The sequence below is a fragment of the Sceloporus occidentalis genome, unplaced genomic scaffold (genome assembly GCF_023333645.1).
Source record: "Sceloporus occidentalis isolate IW3139 unplaced genomic scaffold, rSceOcc1.0.p SCAF_2, whole genome shotgun sequence".
Taxonomy (NCBI): domain Eukaryota; kingdom Metazoa; phylum Chordata; class Lepidosauria; order Squamata; family Phrynosomatidae; genus Sceloporus; species Sceloporus occidentalis.
Genome location: NW_028316982.1, coordinates 164,501,777 through 164,523,957, shown reverse-complemented (window position 1 = coordinate 164,523,957; position 22,181 = coordinate 164,501,777). Strand labels below are relative to the sequence as shown.

Here is a 22,181-nt window from a genome sequence, read left to right as displayed (position 1 = left end):
CAGCTACAGCTGGTTGTTGTTGCCGTGTGCCTTCAAGTTGTTTCCATCTTAGGGCGACCTTAAGGTCAACCTACATTTAGTGTTTTCTTGGAAAGTTTCTTCAGAAGAGGGTTGTCAAGGCTAAGAGAGTAAGACTTGCCCAGGATCACCTAGTGGGTTTCATGGCAGAACAGGGATTTGAACCCTAATCTCCAGGAGGAATGAGTCCCTCCAGCCGATGGGGCCCCAGTAGTCGCCAGTGGATTCTGTAAGTCCTCTAAATTCAAACTTGTGACTCCTGCTTGCCTGCCTGCCTCTCTCCTCCCTCCCTCCCCTCCAAGGCTTTTTTCCCAGGCTTGGCTTCAGGGGCAGTTCGGAGGCAGAGACCAGAGCCCTGTCAGCCAGAGAAAGCCGGGGCCAGGGCTTGGGTCTCAGAGCCCCATTAGGTCCAAGCCCTGGTGCCAGCTCCCTTCAGCTGACAGGACTCCAGCCTCTGTCCCCAAAACCAAACCTAGGGCAAAAGCCTTAGAGGAGAAGGGAGGGGGGACAAAGGCAGGAGGGAGGACTTCAGTCCAGTTGTCCCTAATGGCAGCACAGCCATGTGCATGCGTCACTATTGGGGACAATGCAGGCTTGACATCCATAGAAGCTTAAATCCATGGATGGCTAATACGTGGATATCGAGTTCCTATTGTATATTTTTTAAATACTTTCAAGCCATGGATGCTTGAATCTGTGGATAAAGAATCCATGGCTATGAGGGGGGATGCATTTGCACACAGCCTGCTCCTCTTACCTGGAGCTGAGTCCACCAAAATTTGGTAGGAGAATTTGTATGTTTGTCTCCTGCCCACAAAAAATGAAGACTCAAGGCCAGGGCCAGAGAGCTAACTAGACTAAAACCTTTTTATCCTTATCTTACAGTGCAGGTATATGATCTTGAACTTGTTTTGTATCACCAGTGTTAAGGCATCATAAATCTGTCTATGTTATGCATAACAGGAAATAATTCATTTTGTGAACTGTTATTAAATTTCAGAGATCTGGAATTGAGATAGATTTGTAATATTCCTAACACTTCCACTCTGAGGCCCTATATCTGTCTTCTTTCCCCTATGAGTATCTTCAATAACCCAACATAATACCTCACTGAGTCTCTCCTTTACACACAGGCTACTCAGGTTAACATTGATTACATAGAATTGCTGCCAAATTCCTCAAAACCTTTATCAGCTGTGTAATCCTAGTTTCAACAATGCAGCAGGACACAAAAATTGTGTTACTCTGGCATCATAGGCAGCAATACTGAACTCAACCCAAATACCAACATTTAGGTTGAAATAATCAGCAGCTCCGTCAGTTGGATTTACAGTTCTGTTTATTTCAACATACAACACAGCACCAGGGATACTGGGAAACATAAGTAATTCCTACTTCACTTACAATTATTCCTGGGTAGTAGCCACCCACGCTTACATTTTCTGTTCTTGTGGTAGCTGCCAGGCCTATGGTCAATATGAAAACAGACACCACCAACAGAGAGATGGTAAACCAAAGAGATGTTTTCTTTCTTTTTGCGAAATGTCCTGTGAGGAAAGGAAAACATATTGTAAATCACATATGAACAACTCATACAAATCACAAGGCATTTTGCATTCTAAATTTGTATCATACTCTTCCTTTAAGGAGCTGCAGAAATAATGCAGTTTGACACCACTTTTACTGCCATGGCTTAATGCAATGGAATCCTGGGAACTGTAGTTTGTTGTAGCACCTGAGTTCTCTGACAGAGAAGGCTAAATGTTTCAGAAAGCTACATTCCCCAGAATTCCATAGCAAGGAGTTGTGGCAGTTAAAGTGGTGTCAAACTTTATTATTTGTGCAGTGTGAATGCACAAAAGCCAAAGTGCTGTAGCAGCCTTACACTAGGTCTGTCAGATACTGGCAATTAGAATAAGGCCACTCAGTGACCTTTATAGGCATGTATTGTTTTGAAGTATCATATTCCTATATCCAACCCTGCTAATCTAGGGCAGAAAATGGAAACATTTTATTTGTCTGTCAAGAATAATAGGGCGCTAAGGTGTCTGAGAGATAGAACTTGGAAATGTTGTTGTTGTTGTTTTACTATGTGCTGTTTCATGCTACACAATAATAGCACTATGATTCCACTTTAACTGCCATGGCTCCATCTGATGGAGTCCTGGGATTTGCAGTTGAGCATAGTGCTTTTGAATTCTCAGCCAGAGACATGCATGGCTCACAAAATAAGTTAAAGCAGAATCACGGTGCTATAACGGCACAGTGTCAAAAGGCCATATAACTCCCAGAATCCCCTAATTACAATGGTCTGTGAGTATAGTATAAAAAATAACATCCCCATGTTTCAGACAAGAGCCCCAATTGGGAGAGCTCATTCTTTTCTCTCTGCCATTCCTTTCTCTTTTTCCAATGTACATTACTCCCTTTCTATCAAAGAACTAATAGCTTTCATGAAAAGTTTTTTACATAGGTCTTCAACATCCAATTCACACACAGATACATACACTCAAGCATTAACAGGAAGGGTTGAGCTGAAGTATTATCTCCTCTGAGCTGCTTCTGTGCTTTAAATTATACTACCTTCTAGAATCTGCATTTTTGTTTTTATTTTAAATTACCATTCGTGTTTTATGACCTAAATCCACTGGGGACATTTAGTTGGTCTCTGTAAAAAGGTGATCTTCTCTTAAGAACTGCTGTTCTTTGGGTTATAAAATAAGAGTAGTCATTACTCTGAAAAGGTCTCTTCAATAACTCTCTTTTCCTTAGCCAAGGTTTTCAATAGATACTGCTGACATTTCTCTTCAAAGAACTGAGACAAGTGAAGCATAACTCTAAAGTGACAGGCATTATTGAGGGTCAAGTTAGTTCTTTGAGCCTGGATCTTCTACACACAAAACACTAAAGGCAGAAAAACTCACACTACAGAACAAAAGAAGGCTCTTTTTCTTCCTGCTACATCTTCAGATTCAACGTTTTTCTGCAAACCACTAAGTTCGTATTTTGATAATATCCAAAATAACATACTGGCTTTTTAAAATTAATGTACAAGTTCAACTATAGGTTGGCTAATATAGTTATGCAATCATATGTCTGTAGGCTCTCAAGCACAAGCAAAAAAAAAGTGAGGACAAGTGTCACTGGATCTCCATATAGTTTCTTCTTATATATAACGTATTTATTAGACTTATTTTGGTGGCAGCGAGTTTTATTTGTATTTAATTTTTTCTCTATGTAGTTTCTGATAAAAATTGCCTTTTTATTAGGCATCGTACTAAAAACTAAATGAAACAGGATTTTAAAAAACCAAAGCCTTCAAGAAACCCACTAGTGTATACAGACTTATACTGTATGGGTAATTATAGCAGCGATCAATTTCATGTGAAAGAGGGTTAAATGTTATTTCATAAAAGCCCTGAGGATAATCCACTGAAATCTATTTTAGCTTAAGCTTTACCTTAGCATGCTGTTCACTTTACGGTAACATGTGTTCATCAAAAGTCAATACTTAACTTTCCTGAATATCTTTTTTTCATGTTAATATTTCAGTAGGCAGAAAACAGCTACTGAATGGCTAGGAAAGAGTCTTTGCCTTCTCTAGAGTCTTGGCCTCTCTTACTGTTAATGTATAGACTGGTATGTTTACAGTTAGTTCACCAGCTCTGTATAACAAGCACAATTATAGTTATCTAATTCACCAGTACTCTGTAAGTCTTAACTATTATTCATAGACTGGTCTGAACTCCACAGAAGAAACATTTTATGTAAAGCATTTTATTGTTGTTAACTACTGTCAAGTTGACTTATGGTGACCCTATGAATGAGAGACCTCCAAGTCACTCTGTTATCAACAGCCTTGTTCAAGTCTTGCAAACTCCGGGCCTTCACTTTCTTGATTGAGTCTATCCACTTGTAATGTGGTCTGCATCTTTACTCACTGCCTACTACCTTGCCAAGTATTTTTGTCTTGTCTAGTGAGTGATGTCTTCTCATGATATGTCCCAAGTATGACAGTCTCAAGTATGGTGTCATCTCCATAGCTTAAACTGTTTCTTCCTCCAATTTTGATGCCCCCTTCCTTTGAGTTTAATCCAGGTTTATGTATGATATCTTCAATGTACAAGTTAAACAGATAGGGTGATGAAATGTAGTGTTGCCCAATTCCTCTCTCCGGCCAATTAGAAACTATTCTGTTTCTCTTTGTGTCCTAATGCCACCCTCTTGTCCTGCGTACAGGTTACACATCAGGACAATCACATATTGTGGCACACCCATTTCTTTAAGAGCAATCCATAGTTTTTTATGGTTTACATAATCAAAAGATTTGCTATAATCTATAAAGTAGAGGCTGTGAAGCATGGCTATTGTTTTTATTTTCTTGTTGCACTATTGCCGTTCTCAAAAGGACTGTAAGTTGCAAACATTTCTATAGGTATTCACAATTTAAAGCCAAGACTGAACATTTTGTCCAGCAGTAATTGTTGGAAATATTCAATATGCCTCCCTGTCTATACAAAAGGAGAAACAAAAGACTGCAGTGGCTATAGGAACATAGCATTAATTTTCTATGCAAGCAAATTATGCTCAAAATTCTACAACATAGCTTCCAATCATACATAGAGAGAGTAATCCCAGAGATAAAAGTGGGGTTCAGAAAAGGAAGAGGCATTAAGGACCACAATGCAAACATATGATGGCTAATGGAGCACACCAAGTAATTCCAAAAGAAAACCAGTATGTGTTTTATAGACTATAGCAAAGCCTTTGATTGCATAGATCATAAAAAGCTATGGAACACTCTTAAAGACATGGGAGGGCCACTGCATCTGAAAGTCCTGATGAGAAATCTGTACTTAGGATGAGAGGCTATTGATAGAACAGAATATGGAGAAACAAAATGGTTCCCAATTGGCAAAGAGATCAGACAAGCCTGCATCCTTTTACCCTATCTCTTCAAATTGTATGCAGAAAATATCATACGAAGAGCAGGCTTGGACACAGACAAAGGAGGAGTGAAGATAGGAAGAAGGAATATCAACAATCTAAGATATTCAGATGACACCATACCAATAGCAGAAAACATCATAGACCTGGAACAATTATGAAGGAGGATCAAAGAACAAAGTACAAAGACAGGCTTACTGGTAAATATAAAGACAACAAAAATAATGACCATGGAGCATCAACACAAATTCATCCTAGAATCTAGGACCTAGACAATGAGGAAATCGAAATAGTAAAAGAGTTCCCATACCCTGGATCAAGCATTGATTAGAATGGGGACTGCAGTCAAGAGATAAGAAGGAGACTAGGAATGGGGAGGGCAGCAATGAAAGAACTAGAAAAGATATACAACTGAGCATGAAAATTAGAATTGTACAAGCTATTGTATCCCCCATTACCATGTAAGACTGTGAGAGCTGGACAGTGAGAAATGTGGCTAAGAAAAACATCAATACTTTTAAAATGGGGTGCTGGAGGAGAGTTCTGAGGACACCATGGACAGCAAAAAAGACAAACAAATGAATATGTCAAACCTGAAATCTCCCTGGAAGCCAAGGCGATAATGTTAAGGTTATCGTATTTTGGGCACATCATGAGAAGGCACAACTCACTGGAAAAGACAATAATACTAAGAATGGTGGAGGGATGTAGATTTGCAGGAACTAAGCAGTGCTAGACGGATGGACTCTATTACGGAGGTCACAAGTATGGATTTGCAGGAACTAAGCAGAGCAATAGAGGACAGGAAGTATTGGAGATGTCTCATCCACAGGGTTGCCATGAGTCAAGATTGACTGGAAGGTGGTTAACAACAACAACAGATTAGTGAACAAGCAATGTATGGTCACACATTCTTGAACCAAGCACCAATATTATTCAACCTTCATCCACTATTAAAACAGAAGTCGGAAAAGAACACTCTATTGGAATGCAGTATATTGATTTTGCTTCTGGCAACAGGATCAATTTTCACATAGGCTCCATCCAGTTACAGATATTACAGACATGGTCTTCAGATCTGCAATCAGTCATCATGGTAGAAAGTGTTATATCTTCCAGTTGACAGGGTACAAACAAAGCGCTATCTGCTCTGTCAACCTGGCCAAATGCATTGACTCTATTAATAGCACTGCATAGTATAAGCCAGAGTACAGAAGCATAACCCAAGATGTATAGCCTCTTGTGATGATTTTATAAATGTAATTCTCTGGCCCAAAATGCACAGGCCAAATAAAACAGTTTCTGGCCACTTTGGGGGTATGGCGTTTACATGACACATGCCCCCAAAGCAGCTGGAAAGGAGTCAATTTGAATCGACTCCTGGCCAGCATGGCTTGGGACCACAAGTGGCAGCCCACATTGGGAGTGGGCTGTGCAATCACTGCAGTCAGGCCCAATTTCCAGAGCAGCCAGAGGCTGCTTTTTAACCATCCGTCTGCTTCACCCCTCTTTTGTATGACCCCATGTTTTATATGCTATACTAGCTTGACACCTCCTTCTCCAATGGCTCCAAGTGAATGATCAGTTCTGTCTCACCTGATTCAAGTATTTAACATTTCTCTGTCACTAATTAAAAATGAGCCATGAAAGGGCAATTTTTACCACTGTGCAAAGTGAGGCAGTCCCATCAGGTGCAGATGTTGGATGGCAGCAGCAAGATGGTGGATAAGGGAGAGATGTGTACAGTACTATGAATTTTGCTCTTCAACCTCTCAACTAGCTTGCCGCTTCAAGCCCAAAGGAGGCTATCCCATCATTAATGTTCAAAAAATATTCCACTACCTGTCCAGTCAGCATTGTTACATGGAACACAAGGGACACCATCTTGTTCTTTACTTAAAGTAGTAACATTTCTTGGCCCAATAAATATTTTGGAACAGTGGTTCCCAAACTTTGGTCCCCCAGGTGTTTTGGACTTCATTTCCCAAAAGCCTAGCCAGCTTGGCCAACATTAAGGAATTCTGGGAGCTGATGTCAAAAACATTTGGAGGACCAAAGTTTGGGGAACACTATTTTTGAACATGAGCAGAAAGCACAAAGCCAATGGTCTACATGTAGCCTCAAGTCCATACATGTGTTCCACTATGAAAAACCATGCTGTGAAATTTCATGGGCAAATTACACTGTCAAAATTCAGTCACAATTTTTAAAAAGCCTTTAAAACAAAAAATGTCTATGTTGGGGTTTGTCATACATCATACTCGGAAGCTACAATTGGTTCAGAACATGGCAGCAAGACTGGTCACTGGATTCTCCAGGGCCAGTCATATAACACCTGTTCTTAAAGATCTACATTGGCTGCCCATTCGCTTCCGAGCGCAATACAAGGTGTTGGTTATCACCTATAAAGCCCTAAATGGCTTGGGCCCAGGGTACTTGGAGGGCCGCCTCTCTCCATATAATCCGCTCCGCACACTCAGGTTGGCTGGCAAGCAACTATTGAGAGTTCCAGATGCAAAATATTCAACAACATCACAGAGGGCCTTTTCCATCTTGGCCCCACAGCTGTGGAACTCGCTTCCCTGCGAGCTCCGCTCGGCCACCTCCCTCGACCTATTCAGGAAGGGGTTAAAAACCTTCCTTTTCCAGCAGGCTTTCCCCTAGCATCCCCAATGTAATTTCTGCTCTCCCTTCACTGCTGTTGCATTTTTGTGCTAGCTTGGATGTTGTTATTTGTAATTTTTTTGTATTTTATTGCTGTTTTTATTGTATAGTGTATTATGTGGTGTAATTGTACACTTTAGTATACTGTAACCCGCCTTGATCTATGGAAAGGCAGGCTATAAATAAAGATATTATTATTATTATTATTATTATTATTATTATTATTATTATTAACCCCTTTTTCAAGTAAATAGCAGACCTAGAACAGAACTTTATACTTCAAAGGAACTGCCACCAGCTGAACAGTTCTTTTGGTGATACCTAGCCTTACCCTAATTTTTTTTAGCTGTAATCCCATACGCAAAACAGTGTGAGAGTAAACATCATCATGTGAATTAGACTTACTTCTGAGTAAACATGCATAAAACTGTGCTTTTGTGTCTCATTGTAAGAGACCCTGGGCATGTTAAATTCAGTGGAGAGTAGCTCTGTGTTGCTAAAGCAGATACAGTACTAATATCTCCTGCCATACCAAGAGTGCTGTTTTCTACAGACTGTTTCCTTACTGAACTTTTCAGGATTGTTAAGCAGTGTAGTCAAACCTGTATTTGAATATCTCTTTTTTCCTGTTGATAGAAAGAAACTCCTCAGTCTCTCCTGTCACATCACTCTAATTTGGATGCAGACTCTTTTGCTTCAGCATTGTATAAGAACTCAGACAACCCAAGACCAATGGTGGAACAATTTCCCTGATATTTAATTTCTATAAGTATCTAACTTTGCCTGGTGTACCAGCTCAACTTGATGCTAGTGCATAATGGACTTTCTTTTTCTGTGATCTTATGTGTTTGGAATACATTATATACTATAAAACAAAAGTGTGTTTATTGGCCAATAAATTCATCCTTGCACAATATGGCAATCTAGATATAACTATGTTCAACCACAATATAAAGTTCTATTTATGTAACTGTATAGATAAAAGTTGCAACATTTGTATGGCTACATCCTTTCTACATGAGTATGTCCTATCCATATTTACTCAGAGTAAGCATGATTTACCTTTGAGTAAGCATGCATAGACTTAGCACTATGCACAGTGAGAGACAAAAGGATGGTATACTCCAGTGCCATAATCCTTAAATATATCTAGGTTTGGATTTGAACATTTGGATACCTGGTGTTCTCTTTAAAAAAAGCACCTGTACAGCACTATTTAATAACTTCTAACATGATAAAATAGTTATAAAAATAAAGAATACAATCACACAATGTACATATATTATCAGTCAAACTAAAACATTCAATTTGTTTCAATGAAAGGAAGATATGTGTTGTAGAAGATAAATCAACATATCATTTACTACTTACCAAGGTCATCATTTTATTACCTTGTTACTCTTTGGTTATTTTAAGTTGCTTTTATATTAATAAATTATAAAGGTAAATTTAATTAATGGTATATTGTAATCTCAACTCAGCCATGAAACCCACTTGGGTAGCCTTGGGCAAGTTACATGCTCAACCTCAGGGGAGGGCAATTGCAAACCTCCTCTGAACAAATTTTGCCAAGAAAACCTCATGGGTTGCCATAAGTAAAAAATGACTTGAAGGCATACAACAACAACAACAACAACAACAACAACAAAACAACATATTGTATTATAAAACTAAATGCGATAGAATAACATATGCAAAGAGATCTCAGATTTGCTTTTTGGTGATTGCTTCCTTTGATTAAATGCTCAACTTCTCCAGCATAGAGAAACTAACCACACATTTTTCTTGAAAACCCCAAAACAGCAACCATTATTAACAACCCTTTGAAAGCTTTCAGCAAGTATATTGTGCATTTTGGTTGGCCAATAAAGGTATCACTGTTTGGTGGATAATTGTTTAAATATACAGTACTAAATGGGCAATATAGCTATTATCAGTGCAGTTTCTTATGAATATTCTTATGAATATTATACTGGTGCTTATATTCTATATGGTGGCCCTTATTTGGTTAAATTTTAAGGAGGAACACACACATACTGATGTGATGTTCTCAATAGTTCAGGAGTAACACAATATCATACTGACTGCATAGCCTTGGTATCAATTACTTATTCAATACATAATTTAAAGACTGGTTAAAATAACAGGATGCTCATTGTCTTTATTTCACAGTTTTGATGGAAAGCTATTTGAGTCACAAAACAAAATTTAAACAAAGATTTCCTTTTGCCTTTTCCAATTCAAAGCTCAAGTCACAAAATGAAACCCTAATTTTAGATAATCTTTATCTTGCCTTACAAGAACTGTTTACCTCATACTATTTACACAAGAATCAATACATACATATTTTACATTCTGTTGGCTATAAGGAACATTAGAGAAGCAATAAAATATCTGACCTTTCTTTTATGTGCCATTTATATTACTTTATGAGAAGACAAGTTGAGGTAGTCAAGGGCAGGAAAAAGCCAGGTAAGACTATTTTATCAAAGCAGTAATCTAGGATAGTCAAAATGGAAAGATAAATCCAGTTGTTGCGTGAATATGACAACAACTATAATCAGATGTACAGAAAGAATTTTCGCTTTCTTTGAATAATCTTGGCCCACTGCTTCAAGAGAGCCAGCATGGTATAGTGGTTTGACTGTTAGACTACAGCTCTGGATTATGCATGTGTCCTAAGAGTCTGGAAGCCACGCCAAAGCCACGATCCAGTCCTAAGGACTGGGGTGCAGGTTTCAAACAGCTTCCGGCCTCTTAGGGCGCATGCATCATTTAAACAGCATACCTCCAAAGTGACCTGAAGCAGTTTTATTTTGGCCTGTCTGTATGGGGCCATAGTTCCCTTAAAAATGCTTAACACAAATGGTTCAAAAAGAGAATCTCCATCTTATGACAAAATTACTTTTGTCTGCTCTTTCCCCCAAGATGTTACACAATGTGTGTCTTATTGTAGGTTGCCACGAATTAGGAGCTTTCTAAGTATAAAATAATTTCATTAGCTATATCTAATAAAGCAGTAAATGTAAAACATTGCCTTTTGTTTGGGGAAGGCTGGGTTAGCAAGACAGGGGATGTTGCTCTACAAGGCCGGGGAGAAATATAAACCATGGGTCCAGCCATCACTTTGTAATTCCAGTGAAAAAGAGTAGAGATGTCATTGGAATTAATGGGACTTTCAATTGTTTAAAAGTACCTATGTTTTTAAATACATGGCAATAGCTGTAATATTACAACCTGCATGTTGCTTTGGCTAACATATTGTTAGTATGGGGAGATGTGTGTGTGTGTGAGAGAGAGAGAGATTTTCCTTGTATGAAGACATAAATGAGAGAAGTGAGGAAAGGATACCACAAGAGGCTGAAAATCAATGTCTGTAGGGTTAATTATGGAAAACACTGTTGTTTTTATGGCACAGAGATCAATTTGGCATTGTATATTTATTCTTTGTAACACTTTATTCTTCTATTTGGTTCTAAGCCAGAAGACTAAGAGGCTGTACAGACTGATGTTATGTGCCAGCTTCAGGGCAGAGTAGGATGTGGTGTCCACACAACACACTCCGATGTTGCCCGGATGCCGCCATCATGTCGTGCGCCCAACTACACAGCAGGGGGCATCACAGTGCTCCTTTGGCGCTGCATCTAGATGACGCAGAGCCAAAAGAAATGCAAGAAAGTGCCAACCCAGCAGCAAAGGCGCCTTTTTCCTGGCATGAAAAGGAGCGTTGGGAAAAGACCGGATCAGGGCCATGGCATTTGGTTGCCATAGCCCCAGTGTTTTTATTATGTGTTTACTTATTGATACTATTATTATTTTCAGGTTTTGACCTTTTAAAAGCTGTAGTTGATGTTGATTTGCTTGTGAACTGCTGTGGGCAGTTCCGGTACTGGGAGACTTCAACTCTCACGTTCCTTGCAGGGCGGAAGAGGCCTCGGATTGTTCACTTCCATAGGTCTTGGATCTGGAGGGAGTGGTTGCCAGTGCTGTGGAGCACTGGATCGGGAGTCCCTCGCAGACCTGGGGGTGCTGAGGGTCTAGCATCTATTCAGCGTACCCCGGTGACATGGGGCAAAGATGCGCATATGTACATAACCGGATCTCTAAGTGGTGTGCACACTCTAAACTGGTTCCCCCTCTGTCATCCCTTAGCTTGGCCATGACCAGGCATTTTGGTTCATCCACCAACACAGGTTGGTGGATGGCAGATCCAGACCTCATGCAGATCCAGACTTCGGGCCAACCCCCTTTGTTTGTAAAGTCAAAGGCTTTCATGGCTGGCATCCATAGTTTTTTGTGGGTTTTTCAGGCTATGTGGTCTGTTTGTTTGCTGTATTTAATAAAGTTGTGGCCTTTTTCTGGCAGCTCATTATCTGTTGTGTTATTGCTCTTTCTCCCCTTCCTCAGTAATCTGTGAACATGATAATTTTACATGTGGGACATTGTTTTTGCAAGTATGTAATTTTTATGCAGCAACCCTCACTCTTAAAACTACATATATCCACTATTTTAATCAAGGGATAGCTACTGAAATTTTTAACATGGGAAGCTTCCCTAATATACCAGTTCTCTCCCCCCAACCCCCCAAAAACTGCTTATAGTTATATTAATTATAAGGAACATTTATAAGGATCCTTTCTACTCAATTTGTAAGAACAGAACGTTTTTACATTACTAGCATTTCTTAGGCAACTAAACAAAATTCAGTATGTCAAGTTCAGACCAAAGCATTCTGCAAGGTCTTCTATTTAGTTATTTATCTCTCTGTGTGTGTATCCCCAATAATAGATTTATGTCTACTGCAGTCTTCTCTGGGGCAGAAATTGTTGCAGAAAGAAACCTCATTAGCCTGAGAGCAGACAAGACCACTGCAGTGAAACTCCCTCAAAGCAAGAAGGTGAAATGCAGTGTCAAAAGAGTATCTCCAAACTTTTTTTAAAAATCTATATGCTGTCAGTGTTGCATGAGATAGGGAGAGAAAAGATCATGCTTCATGTACACTACTTCCATATAGCTAAAATACGGTATTCATTTCAATCACAACAAAAGTTGTGATGAACTGCTGATGGAGCATTCAAAGCATCAGTAAGAGACTGTTGTGCATTTCCTTCTTTTTTTTCCTTTCTTTGGTGGTATATGGGTCAGCATGGCTTAGTGGTTTGACTGTTGGACTATGATTTGGGATTCTGGTTTGAATCCCAACTCATCCATGGAAACCCACTGGGTGACCTTAGGCATGCCACACTCTCTCAGACGCAGGGAAAGGCAATGGCAAACCTCCTCTGAAGAAACTTGCCAAGAAAACCCCACGAGAGGGTCGCTATAAGTCGGAAACGATTTGAAGGCACACTACAGAAACAACGTTTGCAAACACTTGTTAGCTACAGTGGCCAAGGACAGTGAATTACTGTCCCTTTGGTTCACCAGTTCCAGACCCTTCCTTCTTCACAATTCCACTCAATACAATGTTCTCCTGAACACATCTTTCCCATATAAATTTCACACATAGAATCATTGCCCAAACCCATTTTGGGGGAAATATGAAAGATACCTCCTTCAGAGTTACTGGACATCAGTAGGAGGGAGGAAAACATGTTGTGGAGATGGAGTGAGGAAGGCAAAGGAAGCAAGGTGACCTTGGCTTGAGGGTATGTCCTCCCTCTTTCACAACATTGCTGAAACCAAAGTGCAAGACAGTTCACCCAGCACCACTCCATTGCTTGGCCAGGAAGGGATGCACCTCTCTCCTTCACAGCACCAGGTCCCTCAGAGTCCTCCATTCCCGTAGTAGTCTCAAAAGTGCCACAAGATCCCTTTGCATCCTGATTTTCCCAACTAATCAGGCTAAGTCTTTTTGACTCCTACCCTCAGAGTCCTCCCTGCACAGGGTCCAAGATGTTCAAGAAAAAAAAACATTACTAAATCAAAGCTTAAAAACAGTCATACAAATATAAATCTATGCTTTTCCAAATAGAGGGCATTTTGGAATTCCTCCTGGACAGAAAGGATGGAATGGAGAACAGGTCCTGGAAAAGGAGGACCACTGGTCACCCTGAGTTAAAAAAAACACTCCTATAAATGCAAATTCGTGTTTCTTAGTCCTGATTCAAATGGAGGGCATTTTGGAATGCCTCCTGGACAGAAAGGTTGAAATGGAGGACAGGACCTGGAAAAGGGGGGCCAAGTTGGCCGCCACCTCAGAGAGTACTTACTTGCCTTTTTAAAAAGAAAATCCATGAACCCCCATGTCTTCAACCATCAGTACCATCTCCTTATTTGTTTTTATTTATGCCCATCCCCTTGCACCCTGATATTCCAGACTAATGGCCTGGCCAGGTCTTTCTGAATCCTCCTCTCAGAGTCCTCCAAGTTGGCCACCTCCTCAGAATCTACAGCACTTGCCTTTTCTTATCCATGAATCCCCAGGGTGAGGGTCCCAACTAACAACCTTTGATTTGTTGCATTTATATCCAGCCCAGTGTGCAACCCTTGGCAGTACTCTGAAAGGAGGGAGGGAGGGAGGGAGGGAGGGAAGGAAAGGGAGAAAAAGAAAGAAAGAAAGAAAGAAAGAAAGAAAGAAAGAGGGAAGGGAGGGGAGGGAGGAAGGATGGAAGTAGGGAAGGGAAGGGAAAAGGAAGGAAGGAAGGAAGGAAGAAAGAAAGAAAGTGAGGAAGTGAGGAAGGAAAGAAAGAAAAGAGAGAGAGGGAAAAAAGAAAGAATAGAAGTGAGGAAGTAAAGAAAGAAAAAAGAGAGAAAGAGAGAGAAAAGAAAGAAAGAAAACAAAGGAAGGAAGAAAAAGGAAAGGAAGGAAGGATGGATAGACAGAAAGAATGAATGAAAAAGAAAGAAAGAAAGAGGGATGGAAGGAAAGAAGGGGGCAAGGTGTGAGTATTGTTCCTCTCCCCCTCCCCGGAGCCCTTCCCCTTCCCCCTGCGAGGAGGGCCGCCTTACCTGCGGGGTCCAGCATGGCCAAGGGGTCGGGGAGGGAGGCCGAGGCAGGGCCAGGAGGGGGCTGCTGCTGCATCCTCTGGGCGCCCAGCGGGACTCAGTGGCCGGCAGGCAGCGGGCTGCGAGGCTTAGCCAGGAGGAGAGGGAGAGGGAGCCAGAGGCGGAGGCGGAGGCGCCGGAGGGAGCAGGAGGAGGAGGCTTCTGGAGCTGGGGGTCTCTGGGGCTCCTCCTCAGGGACCCCTTTCCCGCCCCTTCAGGCCAGCCTTTGGGGGAAGTCTATTATGTGGCCTTGCCTTCAAGTCGTTTCCCACTTATGGCCAAGCTCTCCTGGGATTTTCTTGGCCAGTTTCTTCAGAGTCTGCCATTTCCATCCTCTGAGGCTGAGAGAGTGTGGCTTGCCCAGGGCCTCCCAGTGGGTTTCTGTGTCCAGAGTCACAGTCCAACACTCAGACCCCTATACCAGGGAGAGCTTTACTTCACACCGCTTTTAACAACTTTTCCAGCCTTATGTCCCCAGCAGTTCATTGCAGACTTTCTGGTCTGGTTTTGGGTTTTGCGCCAGTTGCTTTTCACTGTGTTTGCACCACGGTCGCCCAGTGGGTTCACAGGGCCTGGGCAGGATTTGAAGCTTGGCCTCCCCCAGAGACCTAGGCCAACACTCAAACCACTACTCTTGTTGGATTTTGTTGTCCAAAAAAACCTAGCATGGGGTTTTCCATGGCAAGATGTGCACAGAGGTGGTTGGCCATTGCCTTCCGCTGAGGCTGAAAGCGTGTGACTTGCCAAAGACCAGCCAGTATCATTATGCTTCCTTCCAATTCCTTAAGTGATGAAATTCATGGGTTTGCCCTAAGTTGTCAGGTGACTTGTATGCGCAGACACACAAGGGGAAAAACCCTCTTAATTCTAGCCTCAGTAAGAAAAATGAAGGAGAGTGGAACCAGTGGAAAAGTTGTCTGATGGTGGGCTCTTGGTTTGCCCCCTTGACTGCCATGACACTGAAGAGGACCACCTCCCTTACAACCAAACAAAGGCAGCTTAGGATAGTGGTTTGAGTGTTGGGCTGCAACTCTGGAAACCAGAATTTGATTCCTGGCTCAGACTTGTAAACCCACTGGGTGACCCTGGGCAAGTCACACTCTCTCAGCCTCAGAGGAAGGCAATGGCAACTGCCCCCCTCCCCGGACAAAACTGTCCAAGAAAACCCCATGATGAGTTCTCCTTAGCGTCACCATCAAAACCAAAACAACTTGAAGGTAAACAAGAAGCCAGGAGAAGAGAAGGTTAGAGGTGAAATGATAGCCCTGTTTAAATATTTGAAGGGATGTCATATTGAGGAGGGAGCAAGCTTGTTTTCTGCTGCTCCAGAGAACAGGACCCAGAACAATGGATGCAAGCTACAGGAAAAGAGATTCCACCTCAACATTAGGAGGAACTTCCTGACAGTAAGAGCTGTGCGACAGAGGAACACACTCCTTCCTCGGAGGGTAGTGGAATCTCCCTCCTTGGAGGTCTTTAAGCAGAGGCTGGGTATGCTGTGATTGAGAATTCCTGCATGGCAGAATGGGATTGGACTGGATGGCCCTTGGGGTCTTTTCCAACTCTATGATTCTAAGAAGAACCACAACACCTTTGTTCTCTGAACTAAATGGTCAATTGAGGTGAATATTGTCTGTGGAGCTTATTGAGCTCTCAGACTCCATTCAAAGCTATCTGCCCCTTCTCCAGTGTGCATGTGTGTGTGTGCATATGACTTCAAGTCACCTGTCAACTTATGGCAGCCCTATGAATTTCACTAGGTTTTCTTAGGCAAGGAATCCTCAGAGGTAGTTTTGCCAGACCCTTCCTCTGAAATACAAACACCTGGCATTCCTTGATGGTCTCCCATCCAAGTACTAACCAGGGCTGACCCTGCTTAGCTTCCTAGATCAGACAGGATCTAGTTCTTTTAGGGTTATTAGGCCCCTCCTCAGTTGCCCAGATCCTGCAAGTCTTTGCCCATAATCCCTCTGAATGAGTCTCTCCATCTGGTCTTTCTCTCTTTCTTCTAAGCAATACCTTTCCTAGCATTACTGTTTTTTCTAGCGATCCATGCCTTCTCATTATGTGGCCAAAGTACGATAGTCTCAACTTGATCATCTTTGCTTCCAAGGAGAGCCTGGTCTGATCTGTTCAAGAACTCATTTATTTGTCTTCTTGGCCGTCCATGGTATCCTAAGTACTCTTCTCCAGCAGCACATTTCAAATGAGTTGATTTTCTATCTGCTTCCTTCACTATCCAGGTCTTACATGCGTACATGGTAATTGGGAATACAATGGCCTGAACAATTCTGACTTTAGCGTTCAGTTGTATGTCTTTGCTCTTCAGTTTCTTTTCCAGTACTTTCATGGCTGCCCTCCCCATTCCTAGTCTTCTTCTTTCATATTTCTTGACTGCAGTCTGCATTCTGGTCAATGCTTGATCCTAGATATGGGAATTATTTTCACTATTTCAATTTCCTCTGAATTTGTGTATTTTTTCTGTGGTCATTATTTTTGTTTTCTTTATGTTCAGCATCAGACCAGCCTTTGCACTTTCATCTTTAACCTTCCTTATTAACTTCCAATTCCTGGATGTCTTCTGGTAATTGTCCGCATATCTTAGGTTGTTAATGCTGTTTCCTCCTTTCGTCAGACCTTTTTCTGATTCAAATTCTGCTTTTCTTATGATGTTTTCAGCGTATAAATTAAACAAGTAAGGTGATAGGATGCAGCTTTGCCTGACCCCTTTGCCTATTGGGAACCACTCTGTTTCCCCGAATTCTGTTCTGACAGTAGCCTCTTGTTCCTGGTACAGATTCCTCATTAAGACTATCAGATATAGTGGCACACCCAAGTCTTTGAGCGCATTCCATAGTTTTTCGTGATCTATACCATCAAATGCTTTGCTGTAGTCTATGAAACACATACTGGCGGGTTACAGACCGCCGCCGCCGGTTGGTCCGCGGGGGAGCCGGAGCCTCCACACGGCGCGGCTCCTGTGCGGACCCATAAAGAAGCTCCAAAATGGAGCTTCTTTTTGAGTCGCGTTTGTGACATAGCGAGGCGCCAGGGGCGCACTCACTACGTCACAACACCCGCGACACGTACGGACGCTCAGCGTCCGATATGTCAAGATGGCAGCGCCCGTATGAACAGGGCGCTGCCATCTTGTACATATTGAATACGCACTAGGGTTAGGGGGGTGCGGAAGCACCGCCCCTTCCTAACCCTAGTACGTATTCTATACGTACTAAATGGCGGTCTGTAACCCGCCACTGATTCTTTTTTAGAATTCTTTGATGTACTCAATTAGCATTACATTAAATTGGCTCCATTGGTTTACATACACTGATATCAGAAAGAAATTACCTAACAAGGCACCCAACACATCAAAACATGGATGGTGCATGCCAGCTCTTCTCTAGGTGCATAGAATGCTCCCCAAACTTAAGGACAGTATTTACTCTAAAGAAGAAAGAAAAACAACCAAATGTCAGCTTTTGGTTTACAGTGAAATGTGGCTCTTGCTTGCTCTTCTCTCTCTTCTTCCGTTTGTCATTTCAAAAAGACGTCAAGATTTGAACATAAAAGTAACAAGCTGCTTGCAGAGATAAAGGCAAAGGGAAAGTGATGGGTATAATCAGCACCTTCTTCTGCACTCTTTCAACAGCTACCAGGGAACTTTTTCTAATAACAAAACTGTGAATGCTGCAGTGTTAACACAGATGTGAACCTGCAAGTTGCTTATTAAAAACCTGCCTGTCTTATGGAGGAAGCTTATCTGTGATTGGGCTGAAATTGTAGAAATTTCTGCCCCTGGGGATAGCTTAATGATTTTTAAACAGTATTTTCACCACATGCAGTAGCATTTACAGAGATATCTTAAAGCATTTTACCTCCAATCATTGTTTCTATTATCATTGTTCTGGAATATTTATTATTGTTAAATTTGTATATTATAATTGGTTTGAATTGTTGGTAGCTGTCCTGAGTCATGTGTAAACATTAAAAAAAACAGGATATACATTTGTATAAATATTTGTAAAAAAATAAGAGGGGGCATGTTAACAACTATGGAGGGACAGTAGATGCAGTTTTGTTCTGTCATAATTTCTAGTTCATGACTGAACTGGAAATGATAGTACAGGTGAAATCTAGGGATCTCCATTATCACACGACTGGTTAATTTAATCTGATTATATTTACTGATCACCTTCTCATTTTAAAGATTCTGGAAACTGGATTATGGGGATATGAATGGACTTGCAGGAGGAAGAAACATTGCTCTCCTTCTGGTTCTGCTGATAGAAACACTTCTATTAGTGGAGAAAACATAAATCAATTCCTCACCCTTTTGTTGAAAAAGAAACACCATGGGAAAGGAAAGAGTAAAGAAAGAAAATCAGGTACCAGCTATTTTGTACAGAATTAAGTTAAGTAACACTGGCATGGGATGGCAACTGATGGATTAACTTTGGGAAAACAGCAGAGTTCTGCTGCACCCTAAAGTCTAATAAATATATAATAGGATCAGCTTTTCTGGTACAGTTTTAGACGTTGGGTAGACAACCGGCAATTGGTTCCATCTGTACTGGCAAAACTTACTTCTCACTCTGTTGCCTGATGTGGAGAGAAATGGAAAGCAGGAGCAACACATTGTATGGATGATAGATGACATGGTTTATCCACTCTGTAGAACAGATCAGCATGAATTTGTGCCTCATTTAAATGACATGGTGGCAAGTTCAAAGCCAACAGGATAAAATCACTTCCCACGAGAGAACAGCTGAAGACAGTAGTCTTATGAAAGGATAACTCATAACTGTACTTTCATTTGCCACATCAGGCTATAGTGATGGTGCTGATGGCAACAGGGAGACAAGATATTGCTAAAAGAAATCATACATCAGTAATGTCCACAACTCTTTTTAAAGAAAGGCTACATGTACATTAATTTGTTTTACAACTGCTGAGTGTTCAATCCCAGAAACATTTTTGAAAAAATCCTTGGTATCATAATGGACATAGAGGAAAGAGCACGCATCATTAACATCCCTTTTTCTCCCTTTTACTCCATAAAACTACAAAAGATATAAAGAAACAAATTTTGATTATGAATTAATATTATAAAGTTTCCATGTAAACACATATTCAAAGTTGTTTAAAAGGTTTGCTTATACTACTGTAGACCAGTGAGGGTAATAAATATCTTTATTTTCTGCATATGGTGAATTTAATATTTTTACATGAACCAATTCTGGTGCAAAATAACACTTGTGTGTTCATTGTATGAAGATCTTATTGCTGTTTTTAACTGGCCTTGTAAGTGGAAAGTAGAGTAGACCTGAGGATTGGAGGTGAGTGTTACATTTCTCTACAGAGCAGAAAATTTAGCAGCCATGAAATAATGAAGAACAAGTAACTCCATGACTATGGGACTTTGGCAACCTTAGTGTAAATGTAGGATTAATCTAACAAGGGTTGCCTCCACTCATATCTCACACCTTTCTATGCAAGGCAGGGATGTTATTACCTGAGACAAAGTTCTACCTTTAAACTGGATAATTTCTGTACCATACTAATAAATGTTATATTATTCTATAAGATAGACATTAAATTAATTAATTTTCTGTTCAAATCAATGGAATAAATGATGATCACTAAGGTCGTCTAGGCTGTAAACCTTAAACCAAGCTGCACTTCTGCCCTCACCTATTTTGCTCCTCTTCTGAACTTATTACACAACTGTTTGCTATGTGGCAGCATAAGAACTCTGCTTCTACAAACTGTCAAGGAGAGCAGTCAAAAGGGCTAAGGAAAGATGGTAGAAGTTTTGGCTGCATTACCTTGGCAGCTCATTTTCCTTAGGGAGACAGATGCTATCACCCAACATAGTCTTTAAAATCGTTAGTCCATCACCTCTGGCAGCTATTGAAAAAGCTGGAAGAGGTAGTAGCAGTCCTCAGGTATCAACCTTTCACTTCAATTACTTCATTGTCCTTTCAGATATGTGGAAGACTTGCAGGGTGTGAAGTATACATGTATATGTACATGCACAACATGGGATTTTATCACATGGGATGAATCCCATGCAGAAATTAAATTTAAACTGAAAACAACCTTTGCAGGTTGCTTTTCAGAAGATGTCTGGGGTCAACCCAAAAAGAAAGTTGAAAATACCTGCATTTGTGGGATGTTTTTCAGAAGACATTTGCGTGAAAGAGAAACAACGTGAAAATGACCTGAATGCAAAGTTGTCAAAACCAGCTCCTTTTTACTTTAGTTAAATTCCAAAAATACAAAGGAGCTTTCTATTTGGATTATTTTCACATTACAGTCGGCCCTTCTTATACACGGATTTTTTATACACGGATTCAAGCATACACGGTTTGAAAATGTTTCAAAAAAGTATAAATTTACTTTGATTTTCCACTTTTTATAAGGGACACCATTTTGCTACGTCATTATATTTAATGGGACTTGAGCATACACGGATTTTGTTATACACGGGGGATCTTGGAACCAAACCCCAGCGTATAACAAGGGTCCACTATATTTATCTTTCACACCAATGCATCTGACAAACAACACCTGGATTTTAAAATCCTGTTTCTGCATGGGATTTTAGCAATTCACCCTCAGTGTTATAAACTCCATGCTCTCTTCCATATTTCTATCTATATTCAATTCTCTTAAATGTCAGTGGTTCCTCTTAATCTGATGATTGAAATCTATTAGTCTTAGTATGTATTATGCAATAAATTAAACATAACCATAACCATTTAGGGCAGAGATAGGGAACATATGGCCTTTCAGATGTTGTTGGAAGACAACTCCCAGAAGTTCTCACCTGTGGTTCTGTTGGCTGGGACTGGTGAGAGTTTCAGTCCAATAACAGCTAAAGGACCACACACCTTTCTAGCCACCTCCAACTTAAATTTTAACAGTTGTTATGGAGAGCCAACCTGGTGGTTTGAACTTTGGACTGTGACAGGGTTCAAATCTCTGCTTGGCCATGGAAACCCAGTGGGTGGTCTTGGATAAGGTATATTCTCTCATCTGCAAAGGAAGACAAAGGCAACCCCCTCCCTGAACAAATATTGCCAAGAAAAACCAGTGATAGGGTCACCATAACTTAAAAATGACTTGGAGGCACAGAACAATAACAATTGCTAAGTGCCACATTATCCTGATTTTGGTTATCTAAATCTACTGCCCCTTAAGTCCCATTTTTAAAAGAGAAATGCAAATAAAAATTTACCTACCAAACAATCCAGTCTTCCTGTAGTTCTGTGACACAAGCACACAACTGTACAATTTTATAGGCTTTTCTAAGGCAAGGAATACTCAGCTGCAGTTTGCTATTTCCTTCCTCTGAAAGAAGCCTATAGCATCTGGTGTTCCTTGGCAGTCTTCTATCCAAGAACTAACCAGACCTGACCATGCTTAGCTTCTAAGATCACATGGAGGTATTTAGGCCTCCAGGGGTTCTAAATAATGCTGTTATATTATAGAGGTTAAAAGTAAAGCTGTAAACCAGGAAATCTCTGGCTCAGATTTTACTTCTGCCACGAACACTGTGG

The 22,181-nt window shown here is 40.8% G+C and overlaps 1 protein-coding gene across 1 annotated transcript in view; it reads right to left on the bottom strand.

Annotated features, from left to right (window-relative positions):
* Positions 1–14,660, bottom strand: part of TMEM255B (transmembrane protein 255B) — a 64,177-nt gene extending 49,517 nt beyond the window's left edge. Inside the window, exons 1-2 of the mRNA XM_089511332.1 lie at positions 14,581–14,660; positions 1,423–1,565 (exon numbers count right to left, since the gene is read on the bottom strand). Coding sequence (XP_089367458.1) covers positions 1,423–1,565; positions 14,581–14,653 — 216 coding nt within the window. The 5' untranslated portion in view covers positions 14,654–14,660. The remainder of the gene's footprint in view (positions 1–1,422; positions 1,566–14,580) is intronic.
* Between the last annotated feature and the right edge of the window lie 7,521 nt (positions 14,661–22,181).